Source organism: Oncorhynchus mykiss, chromosome 18 (assembly GCF_057628025.1).
Source record: "Oncorhynchus mykiss isolate SJ-2025 chromosome 18, ASM5762802v1, whole genome shotgun sequence".
NCBI lineage: Eukaryota > Metazoa > Chordata > Actinopteri > Salmoniformes > Salmonidae > Oncorhynchus > Oncorhynchus mykiss.
The window spans coordinates 38,568,274-38,586,097 of NC_143039.1; the positions used below are offsets into that span (position 1 = coordinate 38,568,274).

The window sequence follows — 17,824 nt, forward strand, 5'->3', positions numbered from 1 at the left end:
GGTAAATTTAGACTGTCCTTGAGGGTTCCCTTCAATCCAGGTCTTTTGAATGAGGCACTGTATTCAACCAAAAGATATCAATATTGTTTTATATAGAAATGAGAAAGGGAAACTTGCAGAATGACTGCCCCAACCAAGACTGGGCACCACTATGTTTAGCTGACTAAATTGAAGAAAAAAGACTGGCGTATTTACAAGCCACATGATAGAAAAATAAAGTTTCTAAAAAATAAAATAAGACATTCACATCCAAATTGATGAAAATGTATTTTTCCTGTTTTATTTACTTAATATTTATATATTTTTTACAAAATAAAAAAAAACATGAAACAAAAAAGCTAACAAGTGAGGATCTCTGAGAAAGGGGAGGGGGGAAGCCATTGAACAAACAAGGACTACAGTACTTGTTTTTTTATATATGTACATGACAAGTTAAGCCATTTAAATATATTTTAACGCACAGTACAAAAAGAAAATCAGACAAAACCATAGTCGAATTTTGTCCATCAGTAATCATTGCTGCAGCTTTCCTAATATATTGGGGGGGGGGGGGTTAGAAAAATAACTTAACTTCAACACATAAGTAGGTAAGGGTGTGCCCCTGGCCTCTAGTACGACATCATTTTGTACTCCAGCTGTCTTGCAGAATAAGCAACAATCTACAAATGTTACATTTTTAATCAGGGGTAAAGCTATTTTACAACATAGGAAACATGGGAAATCATTTTACATGGTATGAGTGTGTAACTCACTGCGTTTGGGACTAACGAGAGGACCGGTACACAACCAAGGCCCACCAGTGTACACACAAACACTCCGCACATGTGCATACACACATATATAATGGTAAAAAATACACTTCACAATTCCTCTGCCAATTTAGAAAATCCATTCTTAAAACTAAAATGTTGTACAAATTCAATGGGAAACAAAGGAAAAAGTTCATCTGTCTGGGTTTATGGTGGGAAGGTTACATTTCGCCCAAGTATAAGGGGGAGAGGGTGAGAATAGAAAACCAGCCTGTCTCCCGCCTTCAACATTTTCTTTGTTCCTCCCATCAGTAAAAAAAAAAAAAAAAAAAACATTTTTATTAGAAAACAGCTCTATGTTACATACAACAGAGCGAAAGGGAGGGGGGTTGGACACGATACAAATTCCAGACACTCAATACTCTGCTCTTAATGGTCTGTTACTATAACCATTTAACTCCATCCCCCCCTTACAAGACTGCCTCTCAGCTCAGCAACACCCATGACAGGGGTGAGTACTGCCGGCGTGTCAGACTTTGGGACACATGGGGCCAGGTGTTAGTTGGCCCCCCAGTTGTAGCTGTTGTATGCAGACTTGTTGATCTGTGTTTTCTGTTGAAGTGAAGCATTCTGGCTGCGCTGTCCAGTGCCACTCTGTTAGGAGAGAAAATAGGAAAAGATCATAGGCAAGGTATCCAGTGCTAGCTATTTCTCTCCAAGATACAGTGTGACACATGCACCGTCACACAAACGCAGTCACAACACACACACCGTACCTGTCCGTCCTGCTGCAGATGGTGGTGCAGGATCTGAGAGAGGGGCTGCTGGTGCGGTGCCAGGATGTGCATGAAGGGGGCCGGAGCGTAACCAGCCGCGGCTGGGGGGTTGATGGGACCACCACTGCCCAGGGCCGAGGGCAGGCTGAAGGAAGTTGCAGGTGTGGTTGCATGGAAACCCTGCTGCTTCTCAAAAGACTGCTGCTGGAGGGTTAAACACCCTGTCTTTACTAGTGTGCGTTTTTTACATTTGTTTGCGTACATACAACCTTTTATACAGACACTGGTCATAAACGTTCCGTATGTCTCAGAACAGATACATTTATTCCAGTGTTTGTACCACTGTAGCATCATTCTCACCTGCTGTGTCTTTGTGTAAACAGACCCTGAAATGTCTGGGACCCCTGTGTTGCTTGACGTGACTGAGACTCCTGCAGAGGAAACAAAGGGGTTCGGACATATTTACCTCACCATGTCTACAGGTCACAACCCCTGCAGGAGAGGTAGGGAAACCCCTGGGCGTCAGATCCACAGAATGGTCCGGGAGTAAAGGCAGCAGTTTCCAGATAGAAAGTAATGCAGTCAAATGTACATCACATTCTAATGACTAGTTATCATCTACATTATTTGTAGCAGTCTATTTACCACCACAAACCGATGCTGGCACTAAGACAGCACTCAACAAGCTGTATAAGGCCATAAGCAAACAAGAAAATGCTCATCCAGAAGCGGTGCTGCTAGTGGCCGGGGACTTTAATGCAGGCAAACTTAAATCAGTTTTAACTCATTTCCACCAGCATGTCACATGTGCAACCAGATGAAAAACTCCAGACCACCTTTACTCCACACACAGACGCATAAAAAGCTCTCCCTCGCCCTACATTTGGCAAATCTGACCATAGTTCTATCCCTCCTGATTCCTGCTTACAAAAACTAAAGCAGGAAGCACCAGTCACTCAATCAATTCGGAAGTGGTCAGATGACACAGATACTACGCTTCAGGACTGTGTTGCTAGCAGACTGGAATATGTTCCCGGATTCATCCAATGGCATTGAGGAGTATACCACCTCAGTCACCGGCTTCATCAATAAGTGCATTGTCCCCACAGTAACCGTACGTACATTTCCCAACCAGAAGCCATGGATTACAGGCAACATCCACTCCGAGCTAAAGGCTAGAGCTGCCACTTTCAAGGAGCGGGACACTAATCCGGACGCTTATAAGAAATCCCGCTATGCCTTCCGACGAACAATCAGGCATCAATACAGGACTAAGATTGAATCCTACTACACCGGCTCTCACACTCGTCAGATGTGGCAGGGCTTGAAAAATATTACGGACTACAAAGCGAAACTCAGCCGCGAGCTGCCCAGTGCCTCGAAGCAAGCATGCATGAGAGCACCAGCTGTTCCGGACAACTGTGTGATCACGCTCTCGGTAGCCGCTGTGACCTTTAAACAGGTCAAAATTCACAAAGCCGCGGAGCCAGATGGATTACTCGGACGTGTGCTCACAGAGAAACAAAAAGGCTTGTACATGATTTGCTCCTATACCATTATTTCCCCTACACCACTTTTAATCAAGACAATGTTTAGAGCCGAGACTGATCGATCGTCAGGTCCCTTACTCCCAAATTGGCATACATTACACTCCATCATTATAGCCGATGTGTGGTGAGCATTCTGGCACAAAACGGTGGGTGTGCCAAATGTGTGCTACACATTGGTGGTGGAAGAGGAGTTGCACCCCCCCTTACTATGCAAAGCACTTCGAGCACCGGAAAAGCAACATAAATCAAATCAATTATATACACCTTGGATCGAAACATTCTCAGTACAAGGCTGTAAAGGAGCAATACAGCACTTTCTAGAAGATGGTCACTAGATGCTAATCCAAAGTATTAGATGCATCAATGTCGGGGAAGGAGAGCAAAAAGAGCAGTGAAGGAATGACATGAGATGGCACAGAGGAAAACAGAAAGGATAAAAAAAATCAGTTCCAGTCATCCACGGCAAAGAAGGTCTGACTGCATCTGGTGGCGGCTACATATTGTTCTAGCACACGACTGTCCCCCTGCACCCTCAGCGGGTCAGTAGGAACCGGAAGCATCTCGTTCAGGAAAAAATGAGAGGAGGCGAAGTCTGAAAACCGGAATCTTTACATTTTTCTTTCGACCATGCTCAGGCATTTCCTTTATGCCTGCTACGTTTGGTATTTATTAGGATCCCTATTAGCCACTGCAAAAGCATCATCTACTCTTCCTGGGATCCACATGAAAAGATACATAGTACAGAACATTATTAGTCAAGGAAATACATTTTAAATGTCACACAGCCTATATATCAGCACATACACACTAGCTTGGTTTAATACATACAGTGCAAATTACAATACAATATATAAAATTGCTGTCTCTTCACAGTTCCCTTTGTGCAGTAAGGTGATATTTTATTAGGTTAGTCCCCCTGTATTGCCATGAGAAGATTAAGGACTCTCTCAGGGGACCCAATTTAAATTTTAGGGGACACCACATGATCCCAGACCCCGAGTTTGGGAACCACTCTACTACTAACCTCTCTCCCTGCTTGCTTCAACGATTCCTCTCTCTGTATCTCCTTTGCAACCTGACTCACTGCTCTCTATAAAGAAAAGGTATTTTGTTATGAGAACTTAGAGTAGTCCATCTTTTGATTTATAGCTAGCCTAATTTCAGTCAAATGCTCCTGCTGGAGGTCAGGCTCCGTTCAACGTTAGAAGCTAACTTCATCTTTCTAGCCAGCTATTTATAGATAGCTACCTGGCTAATAGCCAGAGCCCTTGAGCAACCTAGCTAGCTAGACATCTGACTGAAATATCTGCGACTATTTACCGGTTGAACACTCATTCTGAGAGTCACTTTTACTTTGTTTGGGACATGTCTGTTGACACGGCAGTAGTCTAGGGATGTAAAAAAGTAATCCACTGCCAGCACTGTCTCTGCTACTTGCCACTGTAGGTCTGGGCTAAGGTAGTTAGTTTCATCTCTCGTCGTGGGAACAGGCAAATCTGGGGGAGCAGGCGAAAATAACGAGCATACATGACTCATTCAATGTTTCCACTCGTTCGCAGAGGTAGGCACGGTTAGAACTCCAATCAAGAAGCCTTCTGTGGGGCCTCCCGGGTGGCGCAGTGGTTAAGGGATGTACTGCAGCGCCAGCTGTGCCATCAGAGTCCCTGGGTTCGCGCCCAGGCTCTGTCGTAACCGGCCGCAACCGGAAGGTCCGTGGGGCGACGCACAATTGGCCTAGCGTCGTCCGAGTTAGGGAGGGATTGGTCGGTAGGGATCTCCTTGTCTCATCGCACACCAGCGACTCCTGTGGCGGGCCGGGCGCAGTGCGCGCTAGCCAAGGTTGCCAGGTGCACGGTGTAGCCTCCGACACATTGGTGCAGCTGGCTTCCGGGTTGGATGAGCGCTGTGTTAAGAAGCAGTATGGCTGGTTGGGTTGTGTATCGGAGGACGCATGACATTCAACCTTCGTCTCTCCCGAGCCCGTACGGGAGTTGTAGCAATGAGACAATTGGATACCACGAAATTAGGGAGAAAAAGGGGTAAAATAAAGAAATAAAAAAAAAAGAAGCCTTCTGTGCATTGATTAACGCTGGGAAAGCAATAATAAGTGGGTAAACAATAATTAACTAAATAAAAAGGTGAGTAAACACTTTCACAAACAAAAAAGGTGCATAAACAGTGTTTACTCTCCACTAAATCCCTGCTTGTGTCTGGCAAAACCCATTCATAAACAATATCCTGCCAGGCAGGATTTAATCTACATTTGCCCGGCATTTTAGCTATCGATGTGACGTTTGGTGGCGCCTAAGCAGTCAGTTCTTTACCCGCCTGGCTGAGTGGCCGTGTTGATAGAATGCGCGAGCTGTAAAATTCTGTACTCTGCCTGGAAATGAATTTGCAAGACCAATACATTTTTCGAATAGTTTTCAAATCAACATATTTGTTGATATATTTGTAATTGAGAGAATACATTGAGTTTGAGGGACCTTATCACTTTGGAAACATGCTACCTTCACTTAGTATCCCCATTTCAGAGCATGGCAGTTCAACAGGCAGGACCTCCATTTTGTCACTCGTTCCCCACCCTTGGGTGTGTGTACAGCCTGTCAACCACACAGGCCAGCGGGCAGCAAGGTACTTCTGGCACACACTTAAGCAAGCACACCATGGGTGGAAAGCTAGCAGCACAGTGTGTGAGGGGAGCATGGACCAGGGCTACTCATCAATTGTTAAATGGTTAGCAGCTACCTAGTTATCCCTCCTTTAGCTTCCCCTCACCGCTTTAGAAATGTAAGAATTGAACATAATTAGCTAGCCTCTATGGTAGCGTTTCCCAAACTTGGTCCTGGAGACCCAAAGAGGAGCACATTTAGGTTTTTGCCCTAGCATTACGCAGCAGATTGAAATAATCAACTCATCAAGCTTTGAATATTTTAATTTGAAATGCTAGAGCAGTGTTAATTCTGAGGACATTTGACCCTTCCTACAGCACCTTGGTGCCTAATGATGAGTAGTCCTGGGGGACAGAACAGAGGAGTAACAGAGGAATGGAGGCAGACAGAGGGTGACGGTTGACTGCAAAACAGGTGTCCACACTTCTCTGTGGTGTGGATGGTAAGCAGGAATGAGGGAGAGGATGGAGGTGATGACGGAGCGAGGAAGGGAGGGTTGGTGTGTGGCGGCACTCACCGACTCCAGGCCCGCTGACAGAGCTGGCTTGCTTGCTTTGAGCAGAAGCGGCGGCAGCCACGGCAGTGCCATATCCACCCTTACAGAAATCCCCACTCCCCGAAGCCTGGCCCATATCCTCATAGCCTGCAACAGTCAGACACATAGCCGCAGCCCACAGCGTTAGACACACCAAGCAGGGTTAGGATGTGGGTGTTGGGGCGTCAGGCAGGGGGAGGGAGGGGTGGAGGCAGGCAGGGGGAGGGAGGGGTGGAGGCAGGAAGCAGTAGGTGGTGTGGATAATAGATGCAGTGTGACCAGGTAGATAGAGGGAGAGAGAAATAGAGGAAGACTAACGGATAGAGGTGGACAGATGGAGAGAGAGAGAGAAAGAAACAGGTTTTAAGATGACCTCATGGGATGGAGGGTGTAGCCGGAAACCCAAGTACACTTATTGAATGAGCAGAAGCAAGCAATGATAGGCAATAGCAACAGAACACCCACCACCTTTCTGCCCCGTAATACATGTAGGAGGGCAAAGGAAATATCGACAGTCCACTTTTCCAGTCCAAAACTACTAAATATAGAACAAATTACTGTACTAACAAAAAGATAACGATCTCCTTCCCCATTCAAAAGAATGGTGAGTTGCACAATAATAAAAATACAATTTCCACTCCCATTTTAGACAAGTCTTCACGCAAACCCTGTAAACATTTTTATAAAATAAATTAAAATCACGAGCCTCAAAACTAATAATCTATATTGGGACCAGAACTCTATTCTTGGGTTACGCGTTGTGCCACAATATTGTTTTAAACGTAAGTTTTAAGACTGATGCCCCACTGAGCGCTGATGAAGATTGTCTAAAGTGCATTACTGTGGCTTAAACACGATGACATTTCTAAAGACAAATAATTAGTGCAAAAACCTTGTCATCATTTAAGTTGCCAGATTGACATTCGATGCAGTAGGACGTTAGCTCGCTATGTAAGATTGAGGGGAGACCTCCAGATTTTAGCTAGCTAACATTAGCATTGCTAGCTACTTCTGACAAACTTTGCTACCTAATAACATTGCTGTCTAAAGTAAATTTGACAACCTGATGGCAAAGTTGTTTCCTACTAAATATGTTCCTACTTTAGCAATGTCATCGTATTCCCAAGCTCCTATAGTGTAATTTAGATGACAGTCATTAGACCCGGTTCCAAGTCATTAGTCCCAGTTCTACTTTTGAACATCAATATTGCTGCAGCATCTGTAGAACATTGATAACAATGCCAACAAGGCGATCGAGTGACAGAGATGCAACCCATGAATAGCTGGCCCATATCAGACAGTGCACATGGTTGGTTGGTTAGAATAATTTGTTGGTAACAACGGCAGCAGGCAGTGTCTCCAAGCAACAGAAATCGCTCCATAACAGCTGGTCAACAACATCAGTGGCGGTGACTACGCGTGCCTGATTAGAAAGGTTGGAGTTAGTGCCATTTCATCTACTAACCATGTTGAAGAGCGGTTGATGTAGACCGGTAATGTGGGCAATGTCAGGCTTAGGAGGCTTAGGCACAGGCAAATGTTAATGTCTCCAACTTGGTGTAACTGAAATTAGTTGCATTCAAACCCAAAAAACCTTTGAATGTGAGAAGCCTATTAAATATAAAAGTGAATGCAGGCAGTGTCGACTAAACTGACTTTCAGTTGCATGCAGTGTTGTTGATAGCCATTCTATCAGTATGTACAGAGTTGAACTGAATGACCCCTGAACAGATGCTGTTCCACAGGGTGTGTTTAGTCTTACCAGTGTTGTAGCCATGGGAACCGTAGGCGCTGGCCTGCTGGAAGGCTGTTGCCGAGGCGTTGACTCCAACGTTCACGCCGTGCTGCTTCGACGAGGTAGGAGCAACCTGGAATCACAGACAGGTTAGAGGTGAAACTAATATACTTAGTTGTCTAAAGTATATAACATATCAGCTGCTAACACATGCAATTTAAATTCCTTTTACAGCATTCTGGATTCTCTCAATTGAAGCTGCATTAGAGGACATTTTGCCAAAAACAGTTTGCAATATATTTGTGTCTCCCAATTATAAATGAGGACAGTTTGCATGTCATACTACAAAATCAGTTCCTCCAGGATTTCGTGATTGCATAATTCAACCAATCAGCGCATATTATGTGAGAGCTCGTAATTTTGACCAATTACTGCACTGTTACCGTGGAAAATGGCACAATTCAACCACACGTCAACAACGTGTATTCCCCCGGCCTGTCAGCGTATTCACGTGCGAAGATGGGTGATTGTTGATGGCTGACCGGCAGTACAATGAACCCAAATCAATCTCATTTGCAAACAAAAATAACAGCTAACGACCGTGCAAAACAATTTCCAAATGTTTTTGGAAACTAGAGAAAGCCGACAATCAGTCACTTTGAATCAGCAAAGAATATGAGAATGTCAGAACAGTTCCCATAGCAGCGGAAGATCACCATGACTGAAGTGGTAGCAGGGAAGACTGGCAAGCGCTGAAAGAATCAAGGTGAGTGGCGTTTAACTCAATTTTACTCCGCTAACCTTGGCTTTAGTAGGGTGGTCAGCACTCTGCTCTTCCCAGTCTGTCTATGGAGAGCACTGCTCAAAGCACTGTGTGCAATTTGTCAGCTTTGCCGCTTTAAACTCTGTAAAACTTAATACGGATCACGAAAGCACAATCTTTCTGGATTTTTTAGAAATGGAATAGTACATTTCAACAACAACTCTATATTTGTACGTTCTGTTCTTTATCTCCGTTGCGACCGTTTCAGGAAAAAAAAAAAATCACAATCTCAAGAATTTTGAAGACAATTTATTAGAAAGAAATCGATCCTCAAATTGAAAGTGATTGATCAGCTTTGAATCTATTTGGTTTTTTTTGAGAGTGAGAGAGCGTGAATAAGAATGGGAGGTGCATCTTGTGTTGATAGCAAGCCCCAAGCCTGATGGAGAGGAGTGTGTGAGTGTTCAGGAAAATAAACAAAATTGAGCAATTTAGATGTTTAATGGTTTTTGTATTATGTATCAGCTTAAAATCAACCTAAAACTGAGCACATATGACTTTTAAATGCTTTATGTGAAATGAACGTGAAAAAACATCGCAAAATCTATCACAGAATTTCAGAAAAGCTGCCGCGAAATCAAGCATGTTTGGCCGCAAAAATTACACAAAAAGAAAATCTAAATCCTGGAGGGACTGCAAAATGCATGTGTACATGCATCACGAGAACATACCCTTGATAACTTCATATAATTGAAAAAACATCCAAAATGACAATACCCAGACAAATCATGAGAAACCTCACCGGGAACATGGCAGGGCCGTACTGAAATGTGTTGGGCAGGCCCGGCACGCCTGTGTAGTAGGGCAGGCTGGTGTAGCTGTAGCCGGGAGGCAGTGCGGGGTTGAGAAAGGGCTGCTGCGTGGTGTGGTGCGTCTGACTCTGGTTCTGCTGCGTCTGCTGAGCCAACGTGGTGGCCGGAGCCGGGGACGACGCGTCACCTCGACCAAACTTTGATAAGTCACCTACCGGAGGGGAATGGGGGAGAGAGATTAAAGGCAAAGAAAAAGGGCAAGTGTGAAAAAAAGTGTGTGAAAGGGGGATGAGTGGGAGAGAGATGAGCAAAAAGTGACAGAATAACTTCCGTTATGTTCAAGCAACAAGAAATCAGTTACTACACCAGAACAATGGACAATAGTGTTGAAGCAGCGTATCAGTTCCAGTCAGTCACGGCGATGAAGGTCTGACTATCTGGTGGTGGCTGCACATTGTTCTAGCACACCACTGTCCAGTTTCGCCATGGCACAGGACAGGATCAACAGATGTGTTCGTTCCTAACACCAAACCCCTATCTTCACTGTGTTAGCATTCAGTACACAGTCCATAAAATAGGAAAGTAGAGTTAGTTATAGACCATAGATGGGGGATAAAATGGTGCTTACCAGAGTACGGGTTGTTGCTCAAACTGCCATCTCTGCCAGTCAGTGCTGTGTTGGGGGTGGCAAACGGGATGCTGTAGTAATCCTGAGAAGACAGAAGAGGCTCAGTTTTTACTTGTACGGCTATCATTAACTCGCAACAGAGCACAGTTCCTGGAAAGAAATGAGTTCCAAGAACAGTTTGGCTAGACAGCCAGTTCTTCCCTTCTTTAAAAATCAGTTTGCAGCTGTTGTTACTAGTAAATGCCAGAAGTCATATTTGGCCAACCCAATAAATGGATGGGTTTAGATCCAGATAACTTAGACTCACCAGTGGTATTCTTGTCTGGAGCATCTGTAGGTCATCATAGCCATACACCTGAGGCTGAGAGGCAAAAGGCAGTGAGACAAGACAACAGAAGGAAAATAATGTTTGCAATTCTTCTCCACTTGCAATATACAGTCGCCAGAAAAAGTGTGTGAACCCTTTGGCAATACCTGGAATTCTGCATAAATTGGTCATAAAATTTGATCTGTATCTTCATCTAGGTCACAACAGTAGACAAACAGTCTGCTTAAACTAATAACACACAAACAATTTATACATTTTCATGTCTTTATTGAACACACTGTGTAAACATTCACAGTGCAGGGTGGAAAAGTATGTGAACCCTTGGATTTAATAACTGGTTGACCCTCCTTTGGCAGCAATAACCTCAACTAAACATTTTCTGTAGTTGTGGATCAGTCCTGCATAACAGTCAAGAGGAATTTGGGACCATTCTTTTCAGTTCAGCAATATTCTTGGGATGTCTGGTGTGAACTGCTCTCTTGTGGTCATGCCACAGCATCTCAATCGGGTTGAAGTCAGTTCTCTTTTACTGGGCCAATCCAGGAGGCGTATTTTCTTCTGTTGAAGCCATTCTGTTGTTGATTTACTTCTGTGATTTGGGTCGTTGTCCTGGTGCATCACCCGACTTCTGCTGAGCTTCCATTGGCGGACAGATAGCCTAACATTCTCCTGCAAAATAACATGATAAACTTCTGAATACATTTTTCCGACGATGATAGCAAGCTGTCCAGGCCTTTTGAGGCAGCAAAGCAGCCCCAAACCATGATGCTCCCTCCACCATAATTTACAGTTGGGATGAGGTTTTGCTGCTGGTGTGCTGTGTGTTCCTACCAAACAACTCAACTGTAGTTTCATCTGGCCACAGAATATTTTGCCAGTAACGCTGTGGACCATCCAGGTGCACTTTTGCAAACTTCAGACGTGAGGGCCTCCCATGAACACCATTCTTGTTTAGTGTTTTACGTGTTAACAGAAATGTTAGCATGTTCCAGAGATTTCTTTAAGTCTTTAGCTGACACTAGGATTCTTCTTAAACTCATTGAGCATCATGCGCTGTCATCTTTGCAGGATGGCCACTCCTAGGGAGAGTAGCAACAGTGCTGAACTTTCTCAATTTATAGAACTGAACTTTCTCAATTCATAGTGCTGAACTTTCTCAATTCATTGCCCACATTACCGGTCTACAGCCTACTACTGTAGTGTTGTCTGCAAACTTGATGATTGAGTTGGAGGCGTGCATGGCCACGCAGTCATGGGTGAACAGGGAGTACAGGAGAGGGCTGAGAACACACCCTTGTGGGGCCCCAGTGTTGAGGACCAGCGGGGTGGAGTTATTACCTACCCTCACTACCTGGGGGTGGCCCGTCAGGAAGTCCAGGACCCAGTTGCACAGGGCAGGGTCGAGACCCAGGGTCTCGAGCTTGATGATGAGTTGAGGGTACTATGAGTTTGGAGGCTACATTCTCACATAGGTATTCCTCTTGTCCAGATGGGTTAGGGCAGTGTGCAGTGTGGTTGCGATTGCGTCATCTGTGGACCTATTGGGGCGGTAAGCAAATTGGAGTGGGTCTAGGGTGTCAGGTAGGGTGGAGGTGATATGGTCCTTGACTAGTCTCTCAAAGCACTTCATGATGACGGAAGTGAGTGCTACGGGGCGGTAGTCTTATAGCTCAGTTACCTTAGCTCGCTTGGGAACAGGAACAATAGTGGCCCTCTTGAAGCATGTGGGGACAGCAGACTGGGATAAGGCTTGATTGAATATGTCCGTAAACAAACCAGCCAGCTGGTCTGCGCATAGTCTGAGGACGCGGCTGGGGATGCCGTCTGGGCCTGCAGCCTTGCGAGGGTTGACACGTTTAAATGTTATGCTCATGTCGGCTGCAGTGAAGGAGAGCCCGCAGGTTTTGGTAGCGGGCCGTGTCAGTGGCACTGTATTGTCCTCAAGGCGAGCAAAGACGTTGTTTAGTATGTCTGGGAGCAAGACATCCTGGTCCGCGACGGGGCTGGTTTTCCTTTTATAGTCCGTGATTGACTGTAGACCCTGCCACATACATCTCGTGTCTGACCCGTTGAATTGCGACTCCACTTTATCTCTATACTGATGCGTAGCTTGTTTGATTGCCTTGCGGAGGGAATCGCTACACTGTTTGCATTTGGTCATGTTTCCGGTCAGCTTGCCCTGATTAAAAGCAGTGGTTGGTGCTTTCAGTTTTGTGCGAATGCTGCCATCAATCCACGGTTTGTTGTTTGGGAATGTTTTAAGATGCTATGGGTACGACATCGCCAATGCACTTGCTAATAAACCCGCTCACCGAATCAGCGTATTCATCAATGTTGTTGTTCGCCGCAATGCGGAACATATCCCAGTCCACGTGTTCGAAGATATCTTGAAGCGTGGAATCCGATTGGTCGGACCAGCGTTCAACAGACCTGAGCGTGGGAGCTTCCTGTTTTAGTTTCTGTCTATAAGCTGGAAGCAACAAAATGGAGTCGTGGTCAACTTTTCCGAAAGAAGGGCGGGGGAGGGCCTTATATGCGTTGTGGAAGTTAGACTAACAATGAGCTAGGGTTTTGCCAGCTCTGGTTGCGCAATCGATATGCTGATAAAATTTAGGGAGCCTTTTCAGATTAGCCTCAGAAAATCCCCAGCTATAATAAATGCAGCCTCAGGATATGTGGTTTCCAGTTTACATAGAGTCAAATGAAGTTTGTTCAGGGCCATCAATGTGTCTGCTTGGGGGGGAGATATATGCGGCTGTGATTATAATCGAAGAGAATTCTCTAGGTAGATAATGCGGTCTGCATTTGATTGTGAGGAATTCAAAGTCAGATGAACAGAAGGACTTGAGTTCCTGTATGTTGTTATGATCACACCGTGTCTCGTTAATCATGAGGCATACGCCCCTTCTTCTTACCAGAAAGATGCTTGTTTCTGTCTGCGCGATGCGTGAAGAAACCAGCTGACTGTACCGACTCCCATAGAGTGTCTCGAGTGAGCCATGTTTCTGTCAAACAAAAAACATTAGTCTCTGATGTTTCTCTGGCGCGATGTGCCCGTCTACGGAGCCTGGCCAGAAGACTGCTCCATCTGCCACGGCGCCGTTGTTTTGGGTCTCCGGCTGGGATCCGATCCATTGTCCTGGGTGGTTGGCAAAACAGAGGATCCACTTCGGGAAAGTCATATTCCTGGTCGTAATGTTGGTGAGTCGACGTTGCGCTTATATCCAATAGTTCATTCCGACTATGTAATAAAACCTAAGATTACCTGGGGGTAACAATGTAAGAAATAACACACACAAAAAAACTGCACAGTTTCCTAGGAACGCAAAGCGAGGCAGCCATCTCTGTCGGCGCCGGAAGTGTGTGGACTTGAACCCAGCACGAATCCTGGATCTAGCCGTTGGACAGTTTATTCTATAGATTTCAGAAATGCAGTGTAACTACATAAGATTTTGTGTCTCCTTATGTTACGGGGTGAAAACAGTTTACGGGGCATACAAATGCCCCAAAATGTATGCGATTGCAAAATCGAACCTTGGTAATTAAAACCTAAATCAATACTGTCCTTAACGAGGTTCTTCAAAAATGTTGCATAATACTTGTTGGATGCGAATTTGGGGTTGAGCTGTTTAATTACGCTGTGATATTTTCACACATCTGAAAATCTCTTCCTGGACCAGATTAATGTCCAAGTGACGAACAGCTGTTGTGATGAGCTGTTGCATTGCATGTGCCAAGAGCTGGAAAACAGGTGTTTGTGAGGAATGTCCAGACTATTGGAATCTCATTCATTACGCCGGTGAATACAGCTGTGCCTGGATCAACGTTGGATCTATTATCTCTAGTGAATTGATGTTAATCATCTGTCTGCTTGGTTTACAGCAGGGTCTCCTGAAATTTAACAAAGAAAGCATCAATGTAATGAGTTAATGTTTTCATTTGTTTCTGTATCTCAGATTGGACAGTCTACTTTGAGCAATTGTATAGGATAGACCATTGCGCAACACCCGACGCTATTCTTATGAATTAACCTGAATATATTGACAAATTACATAGCCTAGTGGGCTTCTTCACAATATGATCTGGTAATAAAATAACATGACACATCAATTTCTTTCCATGTTACACCTGCAATTTTAAACAATACAAATGGCTTGAAGACACACTTGAATTTGGAGCTCAGAAGTACTGGAATAGGCAGACATTTCCTCAATTTGGCGCTTGAAAAGTTTACATACACTTAGGTCGGAGTCATTAAAACTTGTTTTTCAACCACTCCACAATTTTTTTGTTAACAAACTATAGTTTTGGCAAGTCAGTTAGGACATTACTTGGTGCATGACAAGTAATTTTTCAAAAATAAATTTACAGACTAATTCACTGTATCACAATTCCAGTGGGTCAGAAGTTGACATACACTAAGTTGACTGTGCCTTTAAACAGCTTGGAAAATTCCAGAAAATTGTGTCATGGCTTTAGAAGCTTCTGATAGGCTAATTTACATAATTTGAGTCAATTGGAGGTGTACTTCAAGGCCAGTGCCTCTTTGCTTGATATCATGGGAAAATCAAAAGAAATCAGCCAAGACCTCTGATTTTTTTTGTAGACCTCCACAAGTCTGGTTCATCCTTGGGAGCAACTTCCAAATGCCTGAAGGTATCACATTAATCTGTACAAACAATAATACGCAAGTATAAACACCATGGAACCACGCAGCCAGCATACGCTCAGGAAGGAGATGCGTTCTGTCTCAGAGATTAACGTACTTTGGTGCGAAAAGTGCAAATCAATCCCAGAACAACAGAAAAGGACCCTGTGAAGATGCTGGAGGAAACAGGTACAATATATCTATATCCACAGTAAAAAGAGTCCTATAACGACATAACCTGAAAGGCCGCTCAGCAAGGAAGAAGCCATTGCTCAAAAACCGCCATAAAAAAGCCAGACTACGGTTTGCAAAGAAAGAGAAATGGACAAAGAAAGAGAAATGGAGAAATGTCCTCTGGTCTGATGAAACAAAAATAGAACTGTTTGGCCATAATAACAATCATTATGTTTGGAGGAAAAAGGGGGAAGCTTGCAAGCCGAAGAACACCATCCCAACCGTGAAGCACGGGGGCGGCAGCATCATATTGTGGGGGTGCTTTGCTGCAGGACGGACTGGTTCACTTCACAAAATAGATGGCATATATTGAAGCAACATCTCAAGACATCAGTCGGGAAGTCAAAACTTGGTCGCAAATGGGTCTTCCAAATGGACAATGACCCCAAGCATACTTCCAAAGTTGTGGCAAAATGGCTTAAAGACAACAAAGTCAAGGTAGTGGAGTGGCCATCAAAGCCCTGACCTCAACCCTATAGAAAATGTGTGGGCAGAACTGAAAAAGCGTGTGCGTCAGCAAGGAGGCCTACAAACCTGACTCAGTTACTCCAGCTCTGTCAGGAGGAATGGGCCACAATTCACCCAACTTATTGTGGGAAGCTTGTGGAAGGCTACCCAAAACGTTTGACACAAGTTAAACAATTTATAGGCGATGCTACGAAATACTAATTGAGTGTATGTAAACTTCTGACCCACTGGGAATGTGATGAAAGAAATAAAAGCTGAAATTGTTCTCTACTATTATTCTGACATTTCACATTCTTAAAATAAAGTGGTGATCCTAACTGACCTAAGACAGGGGATTTTTACTATGATTAAATGTCAGGAGTTGTGAAAAACTGAGTTTAAAATGTATTTGGCTAAGGTGTATGTAAACTTCCGACTTCAACTATAATTATTGTAGCCAAATAAGTTCTCCTACATAATTATCGGAGAGTGAGTTGTGGCCACTTTTGCTTGTTCCCCGCAGCTTCAATTGAAGGGTGTTTTACTCTGTTGAGGTAAAACCATGTGCGGTTTTCAATACAAATCCTTCCATTACACATTGGTCGCTTTCTCATTATAAAAACAGCGATGGTGACATTAAAATAGTGAGATTAATGTAACAGCTATTCATGACTTTATTATGTGTGCCTGCCTTGGCCACATAGGCTACAGAAATCACCATGAATGCATCCAATTCATTTAGGCAAGTGCATATTATTCCCACATTTTAGCATGTGATAATTTGAATATCAAATCATTGGCAATGCCTACAATTCATTATTCTTTTGACACTTCTTGCATGTTTTTTTTTTTTAAAGAGGTCCTATATTAGGTCCTTTAGGCCCATGAACAATTATATACAGTGCATTCGGAAAGTATTCAGACCCCTTCACTTTTTCCAAATGTTATTCTAAAATGGCTTAAATAGTTATTCCCCCATCAATCTACACACAATAACCCATAGTGACAAAGCAAAACCAGGTTTAGAGCTTTTTGCAAATGTATTAAAAATAAAAAAAAGACATACAGCCAATCAAATCCAATTTTATTTGTCACATGCTCCGAATACAACAGGTGTACCGTGAAATTCTTACTAACAAGTCCTTAACCAAAAATGCAGGTAAGAAAATAGAGTTAAGAAAATATTTTGTCCTGGCATCTCCGTTGGTAACAAGGCCTGCCACCATTGAGTCATCAGCAAATGGTGATGGTGTTGGAGTCGTGTTTGGCCACGCAGTTTGGGCAAACAGGGAGTACAAGAGGGGACTAAAAGCTCGCACCCCTGAGGGGCCCACATGTTGAGAATCAGCGTGGCAGATGTGTTGTTGCCTACCCTTACCACCTGGGGGCAGCACGTCAGGAAGTCCAGGATCCAGTTGCTGAGGGAGGTGTTTCGTCCCAAGGTCCTTAGCTTAGTGTTGAACATTGAGATGTATTCAGAGCATTTACTCAGTACTTTGTTGAAGCACCTTTGGCAGTGATTACAGCCTTGAGTACAAGCTTGGCACACCTGTTTTTGGAGAGTTTCTTCCATTTTTCTCTGCAGATCCTCTCAAGGTCTGTCAGGTTGGATGGGGAGTGTCGCTGCAGAGCTATTTACAGGTCTCTCCAGAAATGTTAGATCGGCTTCAAGTCCGGGCTCTGGCTGGGCCACTCAAGGACATTCAGAGACTTGTCCCGAAGCCCATTCTGCATCGTCTTGGCTGTGTGCTTAAGGTCGTTGTCCTGTTGGAAGGTGAACCTTGGCCCCAGTCTAAGGTCCTGAGCACTCTGGAGCAGGTTTTCATCAAAGATCTCTGTACTTTGCTCCATTCATCTTTCCCTTGATCCTGACTAGTCTCCCAGTCCCTGCCGCGGAAAAACATACCCACAGCATGATGTTGCCACCACCATGCTTCACCCTAGGGA

At 44.2% G+C, this 17,824-nt stretch overlaps 1 protein-coding gene across 19 annotated transcripts in view; it reads right to left on the reverse strand.

The window, feature by feature from the left end:
• Window positions 1-254: 254 nt before the first annotated feature.
• The window catches only part of ubap2l (ubiquitin associated protein 2-like), an 87,291-nt gene continuing 69,721 nt past the window's right edge, over window positions 255-17,824 (reverse strand). For 6 of the 19 annotated variants that reach the window (XM_090208349.1, XM_090208345.1, XM_090208347.1 and 3 more), the window contains 8 exons: window positions 10,528-10,581; window positions 10,221-10,302; window positions 9,583-9,803; window positions 8,045-8,150; window positions 6,265-6,390; window positions 1,886-1,956; window positions 1,526-1,729; window positions 255-1,403 (listed from right to left, as the gene is read on the reverse strand). In XM_090208349.1, coding sequence (XP_090064475.1) covers window positions 1,308-1,403; window positions 1,526-1,729; window positions 1,886-1,956; window positions 6,265-6,390; window positions 8,045-8,150; window positions 9,583-9,803; window positions 10,221-10,302; window positions 10,528-10,581 — 960 coding nt within the window. In that variant the 3' untranslated portion in view covers window positions 255-1,307. The remainder of the gene's footprint in view (window positions 1,404-1,525; window positions 1,730-1,885; window positions 1,957-6,264; window positions 6,391-8,044; window positions 8,151-9,582; window positions 9,804-10,220; window positions 10,303-10,527; window positions 10,582-17,824) is intronic. The other 13 variants (XM_021571575.3, XM_021571574.3, XM_090208353.1 and 10 more) reach the window with 3 other exon arrangements.